This window comes from Oxyura jamaicensis, chromosome 4 (assembly GCF_011077185.1).
Source record: "Oxyura jamaicensis isolate SHBP4307 breed ruddy duck chromosome 4, BPBGC_Ojam_1.0, whole genome shotgun sequence".
NCBI classification, from domain to species: Eukaryota; Metazoa; Chordata; class Aves; order Anseriformes; family Anatidae; genus Oxyura; species Oxyura jamaicensis.
The window spans coordinates 20,721,813-20,749,045 of NC_048896.1; the positions used below are offsets into that span (position 1 = coordinate 20,721,813).

Below are 27,233 nucleotides of genomic sequence, written 5' to 3' on the forward strand. Positions count from 1 at the left end.
AAAATAGATATGGTAAGTGTCTTCCACTAATACTGCTCACGTGACTCTTTTTCTGTTATAGCTTGGAGACATCTAAATGCATGGCATGTTTCTTCCACTAACAATTTCTTCTTAAAGAATATTTCCTACTTCCTACATTCCCTGCAATCCTGCAGAATTTTTTTTTTTTTATTTTTTTTTTAAATTCCTACAGAAGCAGACTGGTAGTTGGAGACTGATAGATCTGCCTATTCCCTCTGAACAAAAGCAGTAAATACTTCTATTACAGTAAAATATAGTGCATTTCATAAAGTAATCTCTCCTGATTTTGAATTAAACTGTGAGGAGGAGCAACAGATGTTGATCTACCTACAATGGAGCAGTTATTTCTTCTGGTTAAGTAACTTTGCTTCCTCATATGAGGCTGTCTTTCAGATATCTCTTAGATCTTGCCTTGCTCCTGCTTATGGGACATAAGCATTAAGTGCACACAAAAGTGTCTGTAACTTTCTAAAATCACGTAGCATGTGGCAGTGCCATATAAAGCTCTTTTTTTAAGGGTGGTAGCTGATATCCAGCAAATACTACACTTTTAGTGATGACTCTTTAGCTTAACTCCTGAAATCAATCAGAAGTTTGTCAATTTGAAACATCTGTATTTTATTATAGGGACATCACTAGGTTTCTGTGTTAAAAGTTAAAATTACTTAGGCATTTTATTATGAAAGATTGTCTTTTCTAAACAAGTGTAAGTCTAGAAGCTCTGCTCCATCTAACAATGTTTTCAGTAAAAAGGAGATTGTAGGAGGCATAGCCTTGGTGCAGCATAGCCACTGTGCCTCTGCAGCAGGGAGAAAGCATAAGAGTTTGCTGCACCTAAGACTATAAGGAATGGATTTCTTTTTACCATGTGGAAAGGGGAAGTAGTTCTAATACCTACTGAACTATTGGTGCTGGATTGTTAGCAATATGTTCACTTCGTTGCTTTTTTCCCCCCTCTCAGAGAAAGCCTCATGAAATCACAACATGCATTCTGCTCACACTTACGTGGTCTCTGAAGTTTGAAGTATATCTGATAGCTGTTTTTTACAATGTTCACAAAAATGTTACCTTTCTCTAAAACAGACCTCTGTCTATGGGAAGGAAATGTTCCCCTCAGTGTCAGCTGCAGGCTCCCAGCAGCATGGCTCTGTTTGTGTGTGCTGAAGGCCATGTCTGGCACTACATCAGGCCTTACACAGCTAGGTGTATGCTGGAAAGGAAGCACGGGCTGGGAACAAAGCTACAAGGAGTGCCAAGAGCTGCCTGCCCCCAGGTAAGCTGGAGCCTGGCCCCAGCACCAGTAAGGCCTGCTCTATGTTGCATTGAACCGGTTCTGCGAGCAGAGTGTTGTGATGCTGCCACTCACCCACAATGGTGATGTTCTGCCTGGCCCTTGCCTCCTTTCTTGCTGTTTTTATTTCCTGCAGCAGCTGCTGCTTCAGATCCTAACTCCAAAGGCACAAAGCAGATCTGCAGCCTCAAACTCCAAGAGTATTGGTGGGATGGGGCAGGGAAAGGTATGCACTCAGGGTTTGCCAGCCCAAGCCTGCTTGCTCTGCCGGGGTTGGGAACGGGTGTGATAGAGCACTGGAGCCCTCCGGTAGCGTCCCCGTAAGATAACAGCTCTATGATATATAGCTTCCCTTCCAACCCTGTACTTCAGATACAGCTTCCTCCGTGAGTTTGAAACTTCCTCCTGAAATTTCTCTGAAAAAGTTACAGTCAGGGTGTTTTCCCTAAGAGTAGAAGTGGGAGATGCCCTCTGTGCAAAGCCAGGCTTCTTCACAGAATAGTTTATTCTCTGAAGCTGACACACGGATCTGCAGAAAGTCAGTCATCTATGTAGATACAAATGCAAAAGGGAGAGTTTTGACATTTTTCTACTTTGCTCTTACAAGCCCAAAGAATACACTGAGTTGTTTTTATCTACTGAAAAATAAGTTTGTTTTTCCACATCAAACAGATTTAAATCTTGAAAACCTCACAAAATGTGTAAATCTCATCTCTTGCCACCTCCTGACGGCCGATCACTGTGCCACTCATGACCAGCAGCAGCTGGTGGGTGCTCCTGCATGTAACTTGGTACTGCAAACCAGTGACAGCAGCATCAGGGCTGGCAGCAGTGGGACAGCAAAGCAGCACCTGCTGCACCTGCATCGTGCTCCTCACTTCCTAAAATCTGCTCACAGGAAAAATATCCCAGCCAGCACAGGATTAAAATGATGTTTTGAGTGTATTTGAATAACACACCTGTGGCCAAACACCTTCTCCCCTACCTTTGCTTCTCCCTGGGACTGTTTTCCCAGCAATGTCACAACACAAGCTGGCAGAGGGCTTCTGCAGGAAGTTTTGCAGCTGTGTGCTGCAGCCTGGTCTCTGATCCCTTCACCTCAGCACAAAGGTTTCTTTTTTTGGCATTCCATGTGATTGCCCTAGTCTTGACTCAACAGTTTGCTAGTGCAGCAGCATTTAATGGTTTGGTTTCCTACCACCACCTCCTCCAGAAAAGGGGCTACTCAGAAACACCACCACCTGCTCAGAGCAGCTTTCTTACATTTTTAGATAGCAAGTGATTGTTTTTGTTTCAGGGCTCCAGCAGCAGAGCTCTTGGGAGTCACACATTTCCAATAACATACACAGCTGAAGTGCTTCAGCTGCCAGCTGTGCTGGACAATGTTTACTCTTCATTAAAGTGCCCAGGTGCAGCAAATCCCTATTCCACTGCCCAGCACAAGAAATGGGGCTGCACGAGAAGGAAAACCTCATGAGCAGCTGTATCCCTCACAGTGGTCAGCACAGCCCCACATTTCATCCACCCACAAGTGGCTCTGTGACCTCTTTACCGTGCCAGCCTCTCCCTGCTCTGCTCCTCCCTTGCACAGCAGTGCCAAAGCCTTCCCCTGCCTCCCATAGAAGCATCTCTGGAAAAGACACAAAATAGCATGTTGTTTAAGCAGGTTTCTAAAAGATTGAATAAAAACACATTAGAATAAAGCAGTAACTACTGCACGTCCTAGGTATTTTTTTCTTTTTGCACAAGCTGTACTCTTCTGCACCATGGATCAGAATCATTAGCTTACTCGGTGCTTTGTTAAACACCAAACGCTTTGCTTCGACCATCCATCGATTTTTGCAAGTCTCCAGATTAAGAAAAATCTGATTACAAACCTAATATCCAACCAGCTGAAACTGCTAAAGGATTCACGCAGGATTAAGCATATGCTGGGCATCAAGCATATGATGTGAATGAAAGCCATAAAACAGCCTATACATTTGAAATTAGGCATGAATTTATATGCCTTGATGAAACGCATTCTAAATAAGAAATCATAATGTATCGCAGATGTCTTCAGTACATATCAATACCTTCTTAAAACTACTGACATCAAACTTGAAGTAAAAATGTAATGCTGTACAGAAACACTGCACTCCTCATGTTCAAATCCAGTAGTAAATGGAAGGAATGTCTTTCAAAAACAGCATCAGCTTGCCATCCACCAGTGGCTCCCAAAATCATGCCAAGTGCAAAATCATTTCTCTAGTAAGCAAAAGGGAAGGCATTTTTTCTGCATCATAGTCATAATTGTTCAGGCCTCTATCATTAGAGGAAAACTAACCACAAGAGCTGGATCTTGTGTTACTGGGGTCCAGCTATCATATAAATGCCACCATCTTTAAGTTGCCACAATGCACAAATTAATTATTCACAACAAATAAGAAGTAGTGAATATTTGTCAGAACTTGAATCCTACCAGTACTGAACATACCAGCTTTCCACAGAATTTAAAAGAAATCAAACAACCTATGACCCCAGCCAGTACAATTTTTTTCTAAGGAAAGCTGGAGGGTTTGTTAACAGAGGAAGAGGAGCACAGTTCATTTTGTTCCTTCCAGAGCTACCAACAGAAGACAGGCCTTGGGAACTGCCCAAAAATTCTCCCTTTAGGGAGAATACTGCCAAAACCAAGCTTCTGTCAGTTGGCTGGGCCAGAGGAGAGTATCACTGTGCAAGAGCACACTGCTTTGCAGAACCCCAAACAACCTTTGTGGATAACCACCATGTTCGGACGCATGAAGCACATAGGTTTTGCTGAGCTAACTACAAGGTGGCCCCTGTCCTCTTGCAACTTCAACTTTCTGCTAGTTACTCTTACAGCCAGTTTGGGGCTAACTTAATGGCAAGAATGATTAGGCCCATACGTTGTTTTCCATAGCTCCATGGGAGGAACCATCCTCTCATTTATCCTGATTGATAGAGCAAGCAAGAAGTAAACTCCTGAATAAAAACTACATACAACACATCACGGTAAAATGGTGTAACACCACAAAATGCATGTGGAAAGTGGTTGTATAGCAATGATGGAAATACAGGGAGGGAAAAGCAAGCAAATAGATGAATCTGTGTTCTGATATTAATGAAGATATTTCTGGCGCAAAATAATGTATTTCTCACTGTACTAAGTTATATAAACTGGTTTTTAATCCTATACCAGTTGCTAATTTCAGTCTGTGTTATTGAACAGAAACCGATTCACTTGTTATGGTATCTGCCATTTCATTTCACATTTCCCTAAATTTCTGTAAGGAAACAAAGTAATCAGTCTGCCCTTTACTTGTGCAGAACTTCTTGTAATTTCAGTCTGTTTCCTAATACAAAGAAAAAGATCAAAAATGTTCAGGATTCTTCACTCAGAACAAGGGGATATTTGAATACAGGAATGTTTATAAATAAAGCTACACTTCCTGAAGTCAATGTTCCAGTTAACACAAAATACAACATTCCAGCACACAAAGTGCCTGACACATACTAAACATTTTCTCCTCCTATTAATTAAAACCCAATTATGTCTCTATCCTAATATTCAAATCCTCTTAATGTAATTGTTCCTAACTCCCTGAGACACCGCTCTTTATAGACAGGACTTTGCACTAAAGCAATGAAGCATGAGGAAATGTAAAAGCGCCAGAGGCAGGCCCCTCCCAAGCCTCTGAAATGTACTGTTCTTCACAACAGAACTGAGAAAGATGAAAGACTTGCTACTTTTAGAATTAGTGTTTTCAGCTCTGATGCTGTTACCGGATGCTCCCCTGCAGCCTGCAACAAGTGCTGGCTCAGGTATAAAGTTTATTTTGGTAGGTAACTTTCCTGTGAATTAAGCCCAAAGGCTGAATAAAAAAATATATATTACTTCTGTGTGTTTTGAAATGACATGAATTTTGATGTTCACACACAAGATGTTTAGGCAGATGTACCTACAGGTATGTATATACACAGTAGGTTGGTTCCAGGAGAACTTGTGAATCACAGCAAGAAATGTAAAGAAATAGAGAACAAATCTGACCACACAAGCAATTAGGCATGGATCCCCCATAGCACAACTCACTGTTTTCAGTGGTGATCCTGCATTGCCAGGTGTTGTTTTGTGGTGCTTTTTGGAAAAGTACAAAGTATTTTACCATTGAGAAGTATGGTATTGTAAGTACACAATGGAGAATATTTAGCTGACCTTTCACCACCAATTGTATTATTTCTACTTCCTTCATACTGCTTTCCTATCTATACCATCCAGTGTCTCATTGTATCAGATTAATGTGTTTTATTGTCCTTAAAGAGAGCTTTCATTTTCTTTTCTCATGACTGGGCATGTCTCCTAGCTCCTGACTATTCAGATAGGATTTGCAGTTTTCCTCCAGCACCAGATGCAGGAATATCTTATTCCAGGAGAGCCTTTCCTTGCTGGACCTGGAGCTCCTGCTTACTCAGAGCATCCTCCTGCCATTGCTTTTTCTGTCTCCCAGTCTCAGTCTCTTCTTCTTCTTCCCTATATCTAATTTATTTGCCAGACTAGACTTGTCTTCTTTTCATTTTATTTTTTCTCCCCTAACCAATACTCTGCAGACCGCAGTCCAGCATACACCACACTTTATACCTTCACCAAGCCTCAAGTCGAGCAGGTTTCTTGCCTTCCCTGCCTTCCTACCCCACTGTCCTTTCCCCAGGTTTGCACCAGGCAGCTGCTTTCTCCCACCTTCGCTCTGCATTTTGGCATCAACAAAAACAGCAGCAAAGCATCCCAGCTCTCGGTGCTGGTGCCAAACTCCACCCCACTCAGCAGAGGCAATTACGGGAAACGTTTCTGTCCAGTCACCACAGCAGTTTGCCAGGGCTGAATCTGCTCAAGCATTAGAGACACAAATATCCCCCCAAAAGTGTGGCTGCTGCCTGTGGGGCAGGCAATGGATCTATCGCCACCCTGGCAGGGCAGCTGGGCATGGGGGCACCACACAGGACACTGCGGCCACTATTCCTTATGAGAAGCCTGGTTCACCTGTCTTACGCTCTTGCCACGCCTACCCTGCTACCCAACTTCAGTGTTTTGTTTTAGCCCATTTCTCACCCCTTTATTACTTTATTTAACACGGCTGGTGTTTTAAAGTTTTATTTTTTTGCAGTGAGCATCTGTGTATGGGGTGCCCTGGTGGGCACATCTTCCCTCAGCTCTCCTCATGCAGCCCAGCCTTCCCTGAGGCACAGGCCACAGCTTTGACGCTGGGCACAGAACATCGTTTCTCTCAGCCTCGCTTCTGGAAGGGGCTCAGATGCGCCCAGAAACACCTTTCCCTTCTGCCTGGGAAACACGAGCGCGGATAGACACCCCTCAGGATCCCTACATGAGGAAAAAGCAGGATCGTGCCGCGGAAAGTCCCGCCCGCTCGTCCGCTTCACGGGCGGCAGGCTCTCCGTCCGCGAACCACAGCATCGAGCCACGCCCCTCCCCTCACATGACCGGTGGCGAGGTTCTTGCCGCGCCCGCCTCCCCTGCTCGCCCCTCAGCAGAGCCCCTCGGCCGGCAGCATGGAGACGAGCCGAGGCCCCGCCGCCCTGCTCTGCCTCCCCCCCCCTGCTGCTACTGCTGCTACTGGGCGCCTCTGGTGAGCAGGGCTGGGGGGGTGGGGGCACGTGACGTGGGCAACAGCTGTGCGTGGGGGGGGGGGGGGGGGGGGGGGGGAGCGCTGAGGTGAGGCGGGGGCGGGGGACGGGGAGAGGGCGCTCTGTACGGCCCCGGTGCCTGAGCCCCCGGGGGGGCTGCGGAGGGACCGGGGGAAGGGGGGGGGGGCGGCGGCGGCGGCGGCGGCGGCAGCAGCCGGGGACCGCCCTGTGGGTGAGGAGCCTTCTTCTGACGCAGCTTCGGGCCGCTCCCTCGTAGGGGGTGTTGTAATCCTTGTGCTTGTTTTTTTTTTTTTCCTTCTCACGAAAAATAAATAAATAAATGGATCGTTAAAGTGGTGCTGATGCGGTTTTATATGTTTATAGCTGTATGCATTTTTTTTTCTTTGAGGCGGGTCTCCCTCACAGGCCGCTCTGGAAGCATGGAGCGTGCCACCCAGAGCTGCCCTGCTCTTGTGGAGCCGGCCTTCTGGCAGTGGCCTTGTCAGCCTCTGCTTCCTTCCCCGTGTTGGTTAATGCTTTATCTGCTCTATTAAAGGGTCTTATGCCTAAATGCTAACTTCAACAACTTTTCTGCAGTTGTGTTAAGTGGCAGGCCGTGCTACAGCTTCCTGGTTGAGTGGGTGCCTTTATAATACAGACAGCAAAGTGTGTATATATATATGAATCACACCTTTATACCCTATATACATTCCTATAAATTAATACACTGACCAATTTGTAAAAAGACAGGTTCGTCTACCAATAAATGCAACCTACCTTTTTATTATCATGGGCTTTACTGTCTCCAGTGCTGTTACGCAAGCAAAGCATGTGAGGAGGCAGTTTGATCCTTAGGTTTTGTGAAGAGTAGCTCTCATGCTTTTGGTGCCTCTGTTTTCCAGATTACATATTATAAATTTAGCAGTTAATGTAGTTCATTGCTATGCTAGTACTTCTTGCACTTGTGTTAAGTTACCTTCGTGCACTTGTGTTAAGTTACCTTTGCATGCCTGACTTTTGAATGCATCCTCTAATCAGTTATTTAACAGTAGAACAAACACTTTATAAAACAGGGATTGTGTATTTTCTTCTGTCATCTGGAAAGAAGTGCTGGACAAAACATATTTTTTCAGTTGTCGTTAGCTGCTGTTGATGTAACTAAGTAGGTCTGGGTGTAGGTCTGGTATGTGTTGGAATTATCTGTGTTGGTCCAGTCTATGCTGTGAAGTTGCTTAGTGTAGGATTTCTCCATTTCTCTCTACTGTTGCATCTAGTACCACCTATGCAGAAATATCCCCTGTGGAGAAATTATTTGCAAGCTAATTTCTCTGTAAAGAAAACAGTCTGTGTGCTAGTTAACCCGATACTTCTGATTAGGGCCCACTTTGTTCTGAGGATATTTTCAGTCTCTGTAAGTATTGCTGTCTCTTTGCTGCTGTCACTTGCTAACCCATCGCACAAACAGAATGTCACACCTCAGTTATAACATTCTGTACTTGTGGACCTTTTTACAAAGGTGAAAAAGATGTGCTGTGTAAAATAACATGGAAAATTTTAAAAAATAAAATCACAGCATTACAAAGCAAATTACTGAAGCATCATTATCAAGCTCCTTTTGATTTATCCTGTTCTGGGGTTGTGGTAAAATAATTATGTCCTGCATGTACCATGCATTATGGCTCAGTGGGGGTGTTTAAGACAGCAGGTGATGGGACCTATAGATGTGTATATATGGCTGTCCTGGCTAGGTTGCAGTTGTTTCCAAAAACTTAAGGTTTGGCCATGTTCCTTTTGAAATGAGAATGGGCAGTTACGCAGAGCTGGTGCTCAGGTACAGTAACAAATACCTCCTTAAATGAAGAGGGAGAGTTTTATATTTAGTCTTGCTGGAACTCTAAGCTGCTTCTTGGCAACAACTGTGTGCTCTATGGGAGTAAATCGCAAAGTTGTTATCTCTTCATTGCACCACAGAGCTCTGTGCAAACTTTGCCTGGGAAGTAGATGCACTGCCTGTGTCTGTACAGTATGGGTGCTGTGGAGGTCTAACAATGTTCTGCGTAGAAATTAGTGAAAATAGGGAGATTCAGATGTACACACATTCTTCATGTGCTGTTAGTTATTTTATTTGTTTTCTGTCAGTCTGAAAGTGAGCTGGGTTCTGCTCTGCCCGTAGTCATAATTTTATTCAGTGGTTAGGTGGCAGAGGAAAGTAAATAGTACAAAATTTTGAGAAACAGCAAGTGTTGTGGATGGTGGAAATAACATTCAGAACCCTCTTTTGATTTATTGGATTGCATTCTCCTTTTGCTTCAGTTACTTCCCAAGTCTAAGTATAAAGTTTTACAGTTAGGGTCAGCATCTGTGCAGATATTAAATGGAGAACAACTTTCAAGTGCTGTAGAAAGATCTGCAGGCTTCAATGGATCACACAGAAATGCTGCATACAGCAGATTATTGCAGGAAAGTGGGAATGTAGCCCTAAGGATTTTCAGGAGTAAAAGTCCAACTGTTTTCGTTTTTGGCGTCTCCAGGCAGCTATCTGTGAGCAACAAACTTCAAAGGTCTGCACAGAAAGGAGTTGCTTTCTTTGAGTCATCTCCTCCTCCTGTTTGTACCTGAAAGGTTTTACGTCTACCTAGTACTGCTGGTTTTGGCAGGGTATGGGAAATAGGATAGTTTATGAATATTTAGGTGTTGTTTAGCATTTTTAAGTAGAAACTTCGAGAAACTTGAAAAATATCCTGAGAGAGTAGTAGTTCCAGTTCTGTCAAAATTGGTTTTGTTCAAAATCGATGGTCTGAAGGAATAATAGATTAAAATAGATAAACAGAGAAATCGTGTGATACAGAACATCTTCTGCTTCATTTTTAATGCCAGAGTGATGCTTTGTCCTTCTGACATAGTCCGTAATTGTTGTGAGAGCATTGTATAATTCTGCAGTATTGAAGCTCTAGCTTCTACATGTCCTCAGATCTCACTCCACATTCAGCCAGCAACGTTTCCTGCTCTCCCACTGGAAAGAAGCAACACTCATGCTTCCAGCTGCCAATGCTGCTGAAGCTGTTACGCCAAGCAATCACAGTGATACCAAAACAACTTTCCCCGATGGTAGAGGGTGCAGGTGAGCTACTACAGGCTGCATTTCTGGAGGCAGTAGCCCAAAGTTCTGGTGTACCCTTTCAGCTTCTAAGGGAGGAAGGACATCTTTTTGAGACCACTGAGTGCTGTTGAAGGCTGATCGGTCATTGATCAGAAAAGTATTGCTTAGCAAAACATGCAGGCACTGATGGCAGCAGGAAGGAAGCTCGACAGTGCAACAGAACCCAAATTTTGGTTGTGGGTTTTCATTTCCTGTCAATGACTGAGGAGGATAGCATGAATATGAAGATTGCTTCTGTTAGAACAGTAGAGCCCATATTAGTAGGTCAGAAAAAAACAAAGTGTGACTGTTAGCAACGAGTGGCTTTTTATGGCTCTTTCAGCTTATTGAATAAGTCATTTAATGAGCTGATTTAAAGTGGTTGGTGAATTTTCTTCCAGGAAAATGCAGATAACAGATGGGCAACAACAGTTTGTGTAATGAGATCAGGGTGCACGTTTATGTACCTACTCTAGACAAATAGAGTATGGCCTCAGTTACTTGATGTGATAGGTAAATCATTTTAACAGGTATTATGCTTCGTCAGGTGGGGTAGTGTGTTTGGTGCCACCATCGAAGCTAAAACTATTTGATGTTTATTGCTTCAAGTTCAAAATAAACCACGTCCAAACCCTAATTTACTGCCTTGTTCTTAGTCTGAAACATTCTTACAACATGATAGCTACATGAAGGTTATAACACTAATAAATCAGTGGTGTGATATTCAGCACAATTTCCTGTGCTTCAGAGTGGACTTTTCTCCAAGCTCTGCCTTGGATACTTTTTAAGCTTGTCAGTGTACATAGAGTTTTGAATTAAAGACATCATCAACAATGCAAGATGCAGTTTGTTGTTGTCACAGCCAACTGACTTGTGTACTGAACTTGGTATTGCTGCTAGAGGAGAGAACCTGTATGGGGCAGGGAGGAAATCCTCTAATGCTGAGGTATAACATGAAGCTAGTTGTGAAGTATTGTTGTGTGTTAGAGGATGAAGAAAGTCAGATGGCTGTTGAAGAGAGCTGTGTGGTCATAGTTACTGTACGTTTAAGGAAGGTTGCCTGATCAACATGAACCTGAGGTTAGTCAGGATTGATTCCTTTGATCTTTCTGATCTATCTGTTCTAGGGAGATGTGGCAGACTAGAAATTTCAGACAAAAGCAAATGAAATTTGACTATGGGGAAATCCCCCATTGAGAGTCAGACTGGGTTAAAAATCCAGCAACTATAAAAAGTTCTCTAAGATCTTAAATGGATTTTAACTTCCATGTCCCTTGAGCCAAAAATCATGGAACCACAATGAAGGCACGCCAGTGTCTTCTCTTAGAGGTCAGCTTGGGTCATACCATTGATGAAACATGTAAAATATTTTGGAGACTGGTCTACAAGCACTACTTTGTTCCAAATGTGGTGTTTGTGCAATTCCATTTACTCAGTTTCAGTCACCAGAAAGCTAATGCTGATTTAGACAAGTAGTTTTTGTCAGGTAAGTAAACTATAAAACATCCTCTGAATTTTTATCTAGCCTTGATAACATCACGGTGGGCTTCCTAGTTTTTACATTTGTCAGAAATTCAGTGACTCTCATTGTCTGGTAAATTGAATCCAGTCCTGAAATAATTTACCCTACTACTTTGTAATGAATCATTCTCCTAAGTGCTTCTAGAAAATGAAGTAAAATCTGTCTTACTAGCTAATAATCCTATCTTACAGGTTTTTTCCAGTCCTATGCAGTGGAAGTAGATGTAAAGGATGCCTCTAACGTTACGTGCTTGTATGCACAATGGATGATGAAATTCTTGATAAAATATGAAACAAACATTAGTGATTATGTAAGTGTCTTAAGCTAACTTTCATTGAGAAATGCATTTTGCCTTGGATAAAACTTTTAACTACTCTCTCGTATTTGGTTTGTTGATTTTTGTGACGAAATCAGTTAAGAATACTCCTAAACATGCATTTTGAAACAAAACATAAGTTCTCGATTAATAATACAAATAACTGACAAGTTCCCTATTGCATTTATGTAGAAGGCATAGTGGTCAGACTTGGTGAGGTTTGTTTATCAATGTAGCAGTGTTCCTAACACAAACAGTAAATGCTCAGGGTAGCTGAGCTTTTCATCCAAGTGAGATTTGTACTTTTGTACTCAAATCTGATGTGGCTCCTCCCTAATACCTGACTCACATAGGTTATTGTACAAAATTGTGAAAAAGAACATTGTGCTAGATTATTTTAGCCTATTCCCAGGATGTTTGTAATACCGTCACGGGGAAGAATTGTTATCTGAAAACATTTTAAACTTTTTTCTTCTAGAAAAATGCAAGTTTGGATTTGCCATCTACCGTGACACATGATGGAAGTGTCTGTGGCAATGACACACAAGCTGCACTTCTGGCAGTACAGTTTGGAGACGGTCACTCTTGGAGTGTTAACTTTACAGAAACTAACGAAACTTACCAGGCTGACTTTATCACGTTTACCTACAACACCAATGATATTTCTGTATTTCCTGATGCTAAAAAAAAAGGTAGTATCCAGTGCTGAATCTTGCTTACAAAACAGTCTCAGGTCATATCTCACATCCATGACCGTGCTAGTCTTTTTCAAAATTTTAAGTATTAAGAGTGTATCTAGTGACTTTGCCGTATGCTGCCCAACTATTGCCGACTACTTAGCATATCTAAATCTAGTAGTGCCTCTAAAGAGAAAGGAAGGGGAATGTTAACCATTTGAACAGCCCTGATTGGTGTGCTGCTAGGACTTAACAAGTACATGGAAGACTTATTTCTTTGTGCACTATTTCACCTTCCACCTAGTGAAACAATGCGGTGTTAGGCTTTCTTTCTACTAATGCCTACTATTAATAGGATTTTTTTCCTGAAAAAAATAATAAATAGGTAAAAGAGTTCTCCTTTCTAATGACTTCACTAGTTCTGGAAGCTTGGTTACTTCTCAGCTTTACTTACCACCTTGGGTCAGGACATGTGGGTAAAACATTCAAGAGAGGTTAGGATTGTTAAACATAACTCCCATTAGTTCTATCTTATTTTTAATACTATGGAATTATAGATAATGTGACACTGCCTATAAATGTTCTTGTGGTAAACAAGGTATTAAAATATTTGTGCTTGTTTGTAGGACTGGTTACAATTGTTGTAAAGGATTCTATGCATCCAATTCAACTAAATAATGTCTTCGTGTGTCATCATACTACCTCTTTTGAAGCAGAAAATGTAACACAGTTTTTCTGGAATATTACTATGCAGCCTTTTGTTCAGAATGGCACAATTGGTAAAAAAGGTGAGCTTTTATAATTGTGAGCATTTTTGTATTGCATTTTAGTGCAGGGACCAAAGTCTTGTAATAATAATAAAAAAAAATCCAACAGTTATAAGATGTGCTATATTCGATAATATATAAATATCCTTTATGCCTTTCCTTGTTCCTGGAAAAATAAATTAATAGATCAGATTTAGCTATATATTGTAAGGTAGATTGTTTTCATGCCAAAGCAACAGTCTAATAAAGTATTTCAATAATCAGGGTATTAAACACTACAGAACTATTGTTGTAGACTACATCATTGGAGCTTCAAGGTTTTTAACTCATTGCCTTCTGTTTTCAGTGGTAGATTCTCTGCTTTTAAATAATATGGAGCCTGTTGTAGCTTGTAGTCTCATAGCTCAACCAGTCAGAATAGACTAGCACATTATCCTGCTATCTACAGCTCAATAGGGTTCAATAGTTTGAAGCAAGTGTGCATCAATTTTTATAACCACCAAGAGTAATTACCTTTGTGGACATGTTTCAGTTCAGTGTATCAGAAGTAGTACTGTTTATGGTACATGGATTTAAAACTGTGGGCATTAATAAAATTTCTTAGAATAAATTGTAGCAGTTAATTGCTTGGCATCCTGTGCCATAGGGCTGAGTTTGAAACTCTTGACATTAGCAGATTCCCAGTGGGCTTAGATTTCACCAGAGAAATTGGTATTTGTATTGAACTGACCTCTGGTCATGAGACTTTAATCACCATTTCAATGCTGAAATTTGTGTTAAAACTTCTTTTCAGAGACTAGATGTCATGCTGATACACCCACTGCTGCACCTACTGTTGTGCCTACTGCTGCCAATGTAACTACTGCATCCACCACCACTTCATCGCCTGCTCCAACCACCGCTCCCAAACCTGTTGAGAATCCAGTCACAGGAAACTATTCTCTTAAGTCAGGAAATAAAACTTGTCTTCTGGCTACTGTGGGGCTGCAGCTGAATGTTTCCCAAGACAAGGTGCCTCTCTTATATTTTAGAATCATAGAAGAGTTTGGGTTGTAAGGGACCTTAGAGACTATATAGTTTGTACCCACCTACCATGGGCAGGGACAGTTTCCACTATTTCAGGTTGCTCAAAGCTACATCCAGCCTGGCCTTGAGCACTTCCAGGGATGGGGCATCCACAGCTCCTCTGGGCAGCCTGTTCCAGTGTCTCACTACCTTCATAGTGAAGAATTACTTCCTTATATCTAATCTGAACTTACCCTCTTTTAATTAAAAAACATTACCCCTTGTTCTATTACTACATTTCCCAGTAAAGAGTTTTTACCATCTTTCTTGTAGGCTTCCATTAATATTGGAAGGCCACAGTAAGGTCTCCTTGGAGCCTTCTCTTCTCCAGGCTGAGCAACCCCAGCTCTCTCTTCATAGAAGAGGTGCTCCCGCCTTGTGTTCATTTTCATGGCCCTCTTCTGGACCCGCTATCATAGGTCCACATCTGCCTTGTGCTGGGAGCCCCAGAGCTGAACACAGTGTTCCAGGCGGGATCTTAGGGGAATGGAGTAGAGGGGCAGAAACACCTCCCTCGACCTGCTGGCCCCAGTTTTGATGCAGCCCAGGGTACAGTTGGCTTCTGCAAGTGCACGTTGTCGGCTCATTTTACGTTTTCCATCCATCAGTACCCCCACATCCTTCTTTGTGGGGCTGACCTCAATGCATTTTTCAGCCAGTCTGTACTGGTGTTTGAGATTGCCCTGACCCTGGTGCAGCACCTTGTACTTGGCCTTGTTGAACCTCACGAAGAAGAGTAAAAAGGTTGTCCAAACTGCTTCTCAGTGTACGTGACACCTCTCTGGCATCAGGATAGTTCTGAGGCATGATATGTAATTAGCTTCAAAACCTTACCTGCATTCAACTTAACTGGTTACTGGAAGCACCTCTAATGTCACTAAAAGCCTGAAAATTTCTTAGCTTCTAAGGCTGTTGGGCCCTGCAGATGCTTTCTTTTCCCCCAGAGGGAGCCAAAGCTAAGCTGTTGTTTTAGGTGCACAAAAGAAAAGCCCTCACCTCGTTTTTTTTTTTTTTTTTTTTTTTTTTCCCTCTCTCAAATCAGGATTAGATACCACAAGGCAAGTTGTTTGTGTTACCAGCAAGTAAATGTAACTCAAACAGCCTTGGTTAGGTAGTAGCCAGACTAGGATTTAATGTTGTCCTCTCCTTCATGACAAGTTCTTCTAGCTTGAGACTGCTGTTGACTGAAATAATAAATTCCTGATGTTAGCTGAGCTCCTTTGACATGGTATGTATTTCAGCCTCTTCTGGTCAACATCAATCCGAAAACAACTAGTGTGGATGGGACGTGTGGGAACACATCAGCTACTCTGAAATTGAACGATGGAAACAGCACATTAATTGATTTCACGTTCATTGTTGTAAGTAATTTATTTTATTTTTAACTAAGATTTAACTTTTAACAGCATCACATGATGAGCAGTTTTTTTTTGTTTTTGTTTTTTTTTTTTTTTTTTTAAAAAAAAAAAAAAAAAAAGCACTTGTAACTTGCTGGTGGTAGGCTGCCCCCATATAGAAAGTGGAAGTGGCAGCTCACTGCCTCAAGACAAATGGATAACTGGGATAAAGTTGTGGGAAATGTAAGACTGGTAAATGTGCTAGGCTTTGGAAAGCATGTTATTAAAATTAAAAATTCATAATGGCACACTGACAGTTGGTTCTTGCTTGTTAAACAGAATGCAAGTGCAAGTGTACGAAAATTTTATCTGAAAGAGGTGAATGTTACACTACTCAACCACCTGAATGGTTCTGGTAAGAAATAATACCTGCCTTAAAGCAAGTGTAAACTTTAATTCTTTGTCTATACTTATAATTTCCTTCTGAAATAAATGCTGCTGGTGCTTACTGTTACTTCCTGCTTTAAAATCTTTAAGTGGGTATGAACCACAAATGGCTACAAAAGTTGCTCTAAACAACAGTGTAGGTTTGTTTTTTCCTAGGCTTCTGCTCACGAAGCATCTTTTTGATAAATATAAATCAGGTGGGCTTTTGTATCACAGTTCTCAGTAAAATATTTTTCTGAGGTATGAGTTAACTGTTGTGTCCACTGTGAAGCTCTTTGTCTTTCTTGGTCCATCTAGATTCAGCTCCTTAGTCTTATGAATGTATTAGTATCTTTCTTGCATTTAAAGTGTGCGTGCAAATTCCCTTTTTTTTTTTTTTCTTCCACTTTGTTTAGTCATTTTAAATGCAGATAACAACAACTTCAGCAAGTGGGATGCTTTCCTTGGTAATTCCTACATGTGCCGAAAAGAGCAAACTCTTGAGATTAATGAAGAACTTCAAGTACATACTTTTAATCTATGGGTTCAACCATTCCTTGTGAAGGAAAACAAGTTCGCAATAGGTAAAAGTTATTTCTTTTTTTATTTTTATTTTTATTTTTTATTTTTTTTCAATAACTCATGACAGAATCACACACAGAATCATCTAGGTTGGAAGAGACCTCCAAGATCACCGAGTCCAACCTCTGACCTAACACTAACAAGACATCCACTAAACCATACCACTAAGCTCTACATCTAAATGTCTTTTAAAAACCTCTAGGGATGGTGACTCAACCACTTCCCTGGGCAGCCTATTCCAGTGACTAACAACCCGTTCAGTAAAGAAGTTCTTCCTAATATCCAAACTAAACCTCCCCTGGTGCAACTTTAGCCCATTCCCCCTCGTCCTGTCACCAGGTACGTGGGAGAATAGACCAACCGCCACCTCGCTACAGCCTCCTTTCAGGTACCTGTAGAGTGCCATAAGGTCACCCCTGAGCCTCCTCTTCTCCAGGCTAAATAGTCCCAGCTCCCTCAGCTGCTCCTCGTAAGACTCGTTCTCCAGATCCTTCACCAGCTTTGTTGCCCTTCTCTGGACTCGCTCCAGCACCTCAATGTCCTTGTAGTGAGGGGCCCAAAACTGAACGCAGTACTCGAGGTGTGGCCTCACCAGAGCCGAGTACAGGGGGACAATCACTTCCCTAGCCCTGCTGGCCACACTGCTTCTTATACAAGCCAGGATGCTGTTGGCCTTCTTGGCCACCTGAGCACACTGCTGGCTCATATTCAGCCGACTATCAACCACTACTCCCAGGTCCTTCTCTGCCAGGCAGCTTTCCAACCACTCATCTCCCAGCCTGTAGCTCTGTTTGGGGTTGTTGTGCCCCAGGTGCAGGACCCAGCACTTGGCCTTGTTGAACTTCATACCATTGGCCTCAGCCCATCTGTCCAGCCTATCCAGATCCTCCTGCAGAGCCTTCCTACCCTCGAGCAGATCGACACATGCACCTAACTTGGTGTTGTCTGCAAACTTGCTGAGGGTGCACTTGATCCCCTCATCCAGATCATCGATAAAGATGTTAAAGAGAACTGGCCCCAGTACTGAGCCCTGGGGGACGCCACTAGTGACTGGCCTCCAACTGGATTTGACTCCATTCCCCACAACTCTCTGGGCCCAGCCATCCAGCCAGCTCTTAACCCAACGAAATGTACACCAGTCCAAGCCATGAGCAGCCAGTTTCTTGAGGAGAATGCTGTGGGGAACGGTGTCAAATGCCTTACTGAAGTCAAGGTAGACCACGTCCACAGCCTTTCCCTCATCCACTAAGCGTGTCACCTTGTCATCGAAGGAGATCAGGTTTGTCAAGCAGGACCTGCCTTTCATAAACCCATGCTGACTGGACCTGATCACCTGGTTGCCCTGTAAACTCTTGCAATGTAACTCTTGCAATGCTTGCAAAATTCTTACTTGCTATAAAGTAGTTTGCTTTTGAAGCTCTTGCCCCACTGTTTTTTTTTTTTTTTTTATATACATGGAATGAATTGAACTTCTGAGACTGACATTCCAGTTCAAGGAAGACTGTCAGCTTTGTTCTCATTAATTAAGGAAAAAAAAATAGTCTGCTAGTTATGTTGGTTCTCTCTCTCAAAGGATCTAGAGAGCTGAAGAGGGACTTATCATTGCCTTGTACAGTAGAAGTTCTCCAACATCTTGATGTACACACAGCTTTTTATAGCTTAAGTATGTTAGAACATGGGATAAAACTTTAGTGGCAGACCTTCTTAAACACCATTAGGCATTTTTTTTCTTTAGACCTATGGGTCTAAGGAATAGGAATGTTGTGGAAAAATGAACTGACAGAGCTACTTTTGGAAACAGTCTCGAGTATCCAAGACCAAAGAAACGATACAAAATGATTGTTTGCTGCACTATCCTGATTGTCTGGGGAAAACTGGAATGGTTTAAATGACTTCGTTCTTAACCTTTAGCATAACCTGGTATTCAGACTATGCTTCATGATAATACTTGTAGATTAATCTGTAGGTAAATTGACTGGGTGCAGATTTTTGAAGTATTTTTCCCCTTAGTGAGAGGTAAGTAACCTCCCTAGATATAAACAGGGTAAACAGTATTTACTGTAATATGCTGTAAAGAGTTAGTCCCATTTTACCTTGTAGTTCCAGTTGCAGCTAGCTGCTGCTGCTTCTTCTTCTAGCTAGCAATTTCATCTCACTAATGTCTCTATTCTAGATACGTTCTCAACACCAAATCCAGGTTACTTTATTGTTAATCAGTAAATGTACCAGGCTTGCCTTAAGCATGAAATATAAGCCTGGTTTTATCTTAGCAGTAGAAGAACAGCTGCTCCATTGTCTAGTACAGACCTTGTGTACATGAAAACTTGTATGCCAGGACAGATCCTTCAGTTTGTTAGCTTATCAATTGTTCCAAATGATTATAAAGATTAATATATGCTAGTAATACCCATGTGACCTCTACAGTTCTTTCTCTGTCTTAGCATAAAGATATAATAATACTTGATTTTGAGTATTTTCATATTAAGGAAAATAGATTTTTATACCACATTTGGCAAGTATTCTGTCTTAATTTATTCCTTGTTGCAACCTTTCTCTCATCTACAGCCCAGGAGTGTTCGCTGGATGATGACACCATTCTAATCCCAATTGTAGTTGGTGCTGCACTTGCTGGCTTGATTGTCATTATAGTGATTGCTTACATAATTGGCAGAAGAAAAAGCTATGCTGGATATCAAACTTTGTGAATCTAAATGTGATCACTGTTCTGATTTCACTCCAAATGAAGCAAGTGCAAGTCCAAAAAAGCCCCAAACCTTAGGACTAAGTGCTAGCCACAGCTAATTGGAGTTGGGAAACAAAGGGAGAGTGTTTATCCCAGATGAAGCAGAACTACGTTCTTAGTTTTCCTGCTCCAAAGAAGACGACGTGGGTTTCATAGCTGTTCTGAAGATGTTCAAATACCACTATTGGATACGTTGCTAGGCTGATTATTTTATTTTGGAAGAAAAAACACTGAAGTGTTTAGGATTCATTTCCAGTTTTTGCAAATTGTAGCCTGAAACCAGAACACATTCTAAACTGATGTGCATTGGGCAATTCCCAGGATTGCATAGGATATGTACTTGCTTCTCCCTTCTGCGTTCCTTACTTGTTGTCAAAATTGTCGGTTAAGTTGACAGCATTAGTCACTATATTGAATCAAGTAGTACTTATGGATTGTACGATGCCCAGTAAAAACTTTGTTTTTCATAGAGTTGAACTTCAGGCTGGTAATTAAGTGGCGTTTTGAAGTGGCAGCAGTAACTTACTTAGCTTTGATGGAGTTTGAGTAGTTTACTCCTGCCTTGGTGGTTTGAGGAACCATTCCCATACCCTGGCTGTACAAACAAAGCGGGTAATGTATGCTTGCCAGGTGGTTGATATGTTGGAAGACTTCAGTGCAGTTTCCAAATGCTTTCCAAAAAAAAAAATAATAATAATACTGTTAGGCACTGAGTTCTTCATCAGTTATATACCTTGGCAATCCCCTGAAATAATTCAACTGAGGCAGATTTCTGCTAACGTCATGCAGGCTTTTTTTTTTTTTTTTTTTTTTTTAAGCTGGAATCAGTTTAAAGGGAATAACTGGTCTAAATATTCCAGAACTTTAAAGTGCACTTAACTTTATATCATACCTTGCAGAGAACTGGTCTGTCTTGTTGCTTTGAATTACCGTCGTTTAATGATGCTTTCATTTAATGAGCCAGTATCTGTTGCTGCAACTTGAGCTGTCTTTAAATCTTCATCTTGAATGGTTCTCTGCTAATCAAAATCCACATAACAACTGTCCGCCATTGGCATCCACAGTGTTTGATGTACTTTGTGTTTGATTGTTTGCTGTGTACCATTTATTAATGTTAAGAATGCAAAAGCCAAACAAGTTTGAAATAGACAAATTACAGCTATTTTTCCTTGCTGTGTGGAAAGGCTAGCTAGCTTAAAAAGTGCAGTGCAAATGGACTGTTCTTAAGCTGCAGCTCTGTAGAGTCTAACCCTTGCTGCACTTTTTTTTTTTTTTTTTTTTCTGGCCTCCTTGTGCTGTAATACATAATTTTTACTGCATGGAAAAATAACTTTTTCTAAAATGTGTGACCTTTTTGCATATGTCATAACATGAGCTGCCTAAACTAGTCATTTAATGAACATAATGTCTGTTCTTTAGAATGAGTTTAGCTTGCATTAAAGCTGGTTTAGTGTTTTATTAGTGTTTTCTAGGCTTGTAGAGATGTCTGTGGCATGTTTGTGTACAGATTATGAAATACATTTTCAATAAAAAGACTTTTTTGGTGAAAACAGTTTGACGCTAGCTAAGGAAACAAGTATGGGTGGACAAAGCTTACTATAGCTTGTAGTCTGCAGCTTGAATTTTGCATCAGTTACTGAATCATTTTAATGAAAGTGGGGAACTACTATAAGTTTAAGCTCAAAACAAGCTTCAAGACTTTACATTTTAATTAAAAACAAAAACAAATAGTGGATCTAATGACTTTATCATATTAATATCTCATTAAATGCAGAAGTTCCTATAGGTTTTTAGCATTTTCCTGACTGATACTCAGTGTCACCAGTTATATGTACATTTCTGTTATGGAGTAGTCACCACACTGTATTCATCTGATCATTTGCATTTTTCATCTTTGCACAATTTCCAAGTGACAAAATAGAAGATCAGTGCAAACTACTCCTAAAATCCAACAAAACTAAATGCACCTTTGCAAAAACCTGGAGCTTGATCTTTGTTTGCAACTATACTGGCTGAGAGATTAAAGTGCTCCTAGACTGATGTGCAGATAACTGGTTCAAAAAAACATCTAAGTTTCACCTGACTGCCTGTTGTTATAAAACTACTAGTTTTCCTGTATGTATTGCTCCATAGGGAATTGTCAACCTGCTCAACATGTGCTCTAAATAATAAAGATTGTTCTGTTTCTTAAGGAAACTTGTTCATATTTTTTAACTGATTTGAAAACAGACATCTTGTATTACCTTTTTTTAAAGAAAATAAAAGAGTAAGGCCAACTTAATCAGTCTATATCTGCGATTCTGTTATATAACTTGTGAAGGTGCTCCTCAAAGAGTCCTCGGTTGCCTGTGTCTTAATGCTTTGTTTTGTAGCACGTTCTGCAGTGTGCTTGGGTACAATTCTCTAGCAGAAGACAGCTTGAGAACTAGTTGAGACACTGTGTCCCATTCATCATTAGAAATTGGCTTGTAAACTCTTTTGGCAGTTGTTGCTCCTCCCAGATAAGGTGCCATTACAATTTCATTTTTGCTAACCATCTTAAACTGATGTACAGCTGTGACTAGTTCATTTTTTTGTTTGTTTGTTTTTGTTTTTAAGTTGTCTTGGAAAATGAAGTAAGTCCCAGCATTTAGCAAGAGTGGGAAAGCATTAGGGACTCTTCAGGGAGCTGGTTAGCAGCTTCATCCTCTAAGGGAGAAGCTATGTTGGTCCTCTCTGTGCTGCCAGTTCTTCTGATAACAGTACTACTAAGTACATTGGCTTTTTCTGCATCAAGAGAGATGCTAGTCTTCTCTTTACCATACCTCTTGCTGGCATGTGTTGTGAACTCTATGGTGATATAATGAGAGGAAAAAGTACAATCTAATCACACGCCCTTCTTGATTGTAGCCTGCACTGCATATGCCATCATTACATTAAAGCTACCTTCACATCTGCTCCCTAAAGACAAAATAATGTTAGTACCTTTCTGAAATGTAAGCTTAAGTCAGCTGAAGCATTTTAATGTGAAAAATAACAAATATTTTAATAGGCTCTCATTAAAGAGCTTAACAGTTTCTGTTTCCGAGGCTATAAATTGAAGTGAACTTAAACTATGATGGGACTGCAGGCATCAAACTGCCATCAGCCTTTCAGTATGTATCAGTCTGGCTGAGTCTGACAAATCTTGAAATAAGCAGCAGTTACTGTTGTCCTATAATAAGCATAAAGGTTTCTTAACTTTTTTTTTTTTTTTTTTTTTTTTTAGTCAAAGCATTACTATTTTGACTGTAACTATATCTCCAGTATTGTTCTCTATCCTGGAGACTTGCAGTTGGTAACTGGTCACTGGAAGCCTGGGTATACAGAGGGTATACAATACTGATAATTCTTTATTTAGTAACATATAGAGAGCTGCTTTTCAACAACACATATCATGGAATTATGAATCTGTTAGTATGATGTTTGGGAAGGGGGACTATTGCTACTGTATATTGGGGAGGGGGGAGGAGGACAAGGTTTTCTGGATGACTGTCTTAATGCCCTGATGGGGAAAGGGCAACTGTTCTAAATAATTAGAGGGTGCTTATAGTATTAAATATTTCTGTTGAAATGCATTTCTTTTTCAATTTAGCTGAAGACTGCAGCCCAGAGGTGGACAACTTCATGGTACCCATAGCAGTAGGAGCAGCTTTGGGAGGATTAGTTGTCCTAGTACTTATGGCTTACTTTTTTGGCCACAAGAAACACTGTAATGCTGGATATGAGCAATTTTAAAATGGGAAAGTGTAACTTTCTTGAAGCAAATTAATAAAACTGAACTCAAAAGACTCAGAACAGCAGCTTGCTTGCACAGTCAGGCAAAATTATAGGTTAAAACTAGCACCTGGCTAAGAACTGATGTGGAATTTATTGTTATGGTTTATGTTTGACCTTTATGATGTGCAGAGAGTATGTTCTAGTTTTTAATCAACTGGTGAATTAATTTCAGTTCTTCTAAAATACTACACTTCAAATTTCAGAATTGTGAAGACATGCAGTGGTATAAGAATAAACGTTTTTGTTCTGGTCTGTGGAAACAGCATTTAATGTTTGTGCTTGTATATGTTGAATATTAATGTATATAATCTATCATACACTGCAGTTTGTTTTAATTAGTATTGACTGTGCCTTATATACAGTTTACTAAATATGAAAACTGTGCTTTAAGATACCAAGATTTCTGGTCTTTTAGCTTAAAGATACCATGGTAGTAGTCCTCGAGAAGTTTTTTCAGCTGCTGAATGCTTCCTTTTAAAAAGTAAAAATAATAAACACTATGGTGTTCTCTATTGTATAGCCTATACCAATAAAAAACATTACAAAGTTTTGGGCTATTAGTTGCATCTCATGATTCGAATTACAAGGGAAGCTAGTTTTTTATACCAAGGCTAAAAATCTTGGTAGCCAAAATTTCTGATTATTTTGAACAGAGACGTTCAATCTAATGTGTCTAAAACATTTGACCCTTTTTCTCCTAATGGCCTGAATGTGAAGTCTGTTTATGTTGATGTATGGTTTCCAAGTGGTCTGCTTGGTGATGCTTCTCTGAAGCTTCTCACAATTGTACAGCAGCAATATTTAGATAGACATGAGCCAGCAGCGGTGGCAAACTTAAGAGATGGGATGTTTCTGGTCTTAAACTTTAAACCTTCTTTATCCTGTTAATTTCTTGCGACAGTGCTATATTGTAACATGCATTGCAGTAATCTCCTTGCTTTTAAAAGAGAAAAAGGGAATTTCTGTTGCTGCCTGCTGGCCACACTTCATACCTAGCAAATTGATTTATGGTATTAATAACATCCAGCATGTAGTAATTAAATTGAATATGTTAATCCTCAGTGATCAAAGGTATTGCACGATTCACACTTCTCTTTTAAGATGCTTAAATACTTTTTTCAGTAGTCTGAATGTTTTGCAACAGCTCATTGTGTAAGGTGCATGTCCCATTCCTCTTCTTTCCACTTTAAAGTGTTGCTCAGCTTGGCAGTCGATGCCTTTAGAGTGTCTGAGATCAGTATTTTCAGGTGCTGAGCCCCCCGTGTTCTTGTTTTCCTTTTTACAAAACAAAGTCCTTGCATAGCCTTTCTTTGAAGGTTGGTGATCACTGTGCTGGACTGTGGGTGAGCTAAATCAAGACAGTAAGATTCCCATAACTAAGGCTGATTGACACTCAAATTGTTTAAATATCCACTTAAAACAATAGCTGATAACTTCTGATAAAGCATTGAGTGTGTGCGTGATGCTTATTCTGCTCTAAAACTTGAGCACATTCTAAAATAAACTTGAGCAAAAAGGAAATTTCTAAGGAGATGCTTTAAAAGCCCCAAAGCCAAGCACCCTCGTGATGCTGAAGCAGGACACTGATGCTGAATCTCACGTACTGAACACTCCATTTCTCCATGTGAGTGGAGCCTGGCCCTCTCTTGAAATGGGTGAAGAATTTAGAATTTAGCTCTGCTTCCATGTGTGCTCCAGGCTGTGGATTCCAGCTGTGTTTGCTGATACTTGCATGAGTGTTTTTGTGGGCGAGGAGTTGATTGCATACTTTCCAACTGGTGTGTTGAGAAGCACTGCAGTGTCACAGCTCTCTCTTCTCCTCTGTTGTTTTTAGTAAGGTCTGCCTAATTGTCAGCTGACAATGGTAACCCTTTTCTTGTACTTGAATTGAAAATAAATTGAAAATAAATAGTTACCTACCCAAAAAGTGTGTCCCTCAGTATTTTCCACTCAGTGCTTTCAGCATTTGCATCTTGACTGCCTTTTGAAGTCTCCAGTAAGTTTCTACTTTCAGTTACTTTGACTTCTCTGTTCTCTCTCCATGTCTAAAGCCTAGAGCAGTGTTGGTGATTTGAGGGTTTGGGAAATCGCTTGGACAAGACAACAGTATCCCAGTCTGTTGCTTTATTGCTGTTAACTCAGCTGTAATTAGCCAGGTGTAATTAGCTAGGGCATGCTCAGGCTTCATGTTTCTAGTATATCTGAGAGGACGGTGCACTAGAGCAAGATGAAAGTTAATGTACAAATCAAGAGTATTTTACCAAGCAATGTGCATTGTATATATGTTTAAAGAAATGTCTTTATATCATTTTTTTTATTTAATGGTGATGTTACTTCAAATGTATTATTTACATAATACAGTGATATGTATTAAAAAATGTAAGCATCTGCTTGTTCCATGCTGTACTTGGAATCTAATGCTTGGTTTCCTTCACTAATTTGTTCTTCCTTGCTTCTTTTTTTTTTTTTTTTTTTTTTTTTGTTCATTTGTTTTTTTGTTCTTTCTGCAGTCGAAGAATGCCTTGCTGATTCTGACCTGAACTTTCTTATTCCCATCGTGGTGGGCATGGCACTTGGCTTCCTAATCATTCTTGTCTTTATATCTTATATTATTGGAAGAAGGAAAAGTCATACTGGCTATCAGTCCGTATAATCTCTTAGTTCCATCTCTGCTGCTACCCCTCCTGCTCTTCTCCTTTTCCCAGACTCACTGATCTGCCCCTAAAAAAAGAGAAGTTCATAGTTTATTAGAAACAAACAACCCAAATGCATCATGACAGAATAACTTGCCATGAGATGAATTGGAAATCTATTTGAAGTCCCTGTATGGTTTTGGAGAAAGCAAATGTTCTGAGGACCATAGGACTCAGTAGAGCTAATGTGTGCACACATGAGAAATGTGATTATTTTGACTACAGACAACATCTAAGAGACTTTATTGCTGTCATTTAATCCTTTTATATGAGAAAATTTCTAGTTGTGTAGAGCTTACCTCAGATAATGCTGAAGCTAAAACCATATGATAAAGGAATGAGTGCTATGTAGAGAAGGATTGTATGTGCTATGGGAGAAGACTACCAAGCTCTTAACAGACTTCTAGTTGGAGCTTGGCTTATGGCTGTTGTCTTTTCTCATCACTTCACAGCTTTTTCTTGTGAACCAGTCTGAATTTCCTGTTCCTTCTGAATGTAAACGTAGTACATGGCCTCACTAGTAAATCAACCTAATACAAGAACAGCTTATTCTTCTGGTAAATCCATGTTTTACACCAGTATGAAGAAGTTGGTTGCTAACGTGTGTGCAATGGCTTTGCACTAGCATGTCTGTGCTCACTAAGTCCTGGTGAATTTCCACTACTCAGAGAATTCAGCAGTCTGCTAAAGCTAATGTTTTTAATTTGTGTTTTCCTTCTTGTTCTGAGCCCAGTCGTGAAATGAGGACGGGAGGGTGGTGCTTCACTGGCAGCAGCTTGTCTCAGTTTCGATTTTGTGCACAGAGGAGAAACCTTGCATCTTTCAGCCCTGCTGCATACAAGGCTTGGCTGTTCTGAGCGCTGACTGAGAACACAGCTTGTTCAGAGATTCCTGCAGCTCCATTGGAAAGCTTGCATGGGTTAGATCACTGAAAAGCTGTGGTCTAGGAATGTGTTTATAGGATTAATCTGGCTTTAACGTCATAGTTACTACACACTCAAAAATGTTTAGCAGGGTAAGTACACAAACTTTATAGTATGAGAAATGCTGACAATGAAGCAGAAACTTCAAATATATATGTGTGTCTCTATATATATATATACACACACATACACTAAAGTGGCTTCTGAAAGAAAAAAAAACATCTGAGGTTGCTTTCTTTGTTACTTTTGTAGTTTAGTTCTGTATCTAACCTGTTTCAAAACAGAAGCTAGTC

The 27,233-nt window shown here is 40.6% G+C and overlaps 1 protein-coding gene across 1 annotated transcript; it reads left to right on the forward strand.

Annotated features, from left to right (window-relative positions):
• Positions 1 to 6,817: 6,817 nt before the first annotated feature.
• On the forward strand, positions 6,818 to 23,873 carry LAMP2 (lysosomal associated membrane protein 2; the record flags this gene model as incomplete). The annotated part of the gene is given in 10 exon segments (XM_035323477.1): positions 6,818 to 6,880; positions 6,882 to 6,954; positions 11,805 to 11,923; positions 12,408 to 12,621; positions 13,233 to 13,394; positions 14,167 to 14,384; positions 15,680 to 15,799; positions 16,115 to 16,190; positions 16,618 to 16,785; positions 23,140 to 23,873. Coding segments are annotated over 10 exon segments (1,356 nt in total), but the record flags the coding sequence as incomplete, so codon positions are not given.
• Between the last annotated feature and the right edge of the window lie 3,360 nt (positions 23,874 to 27,233).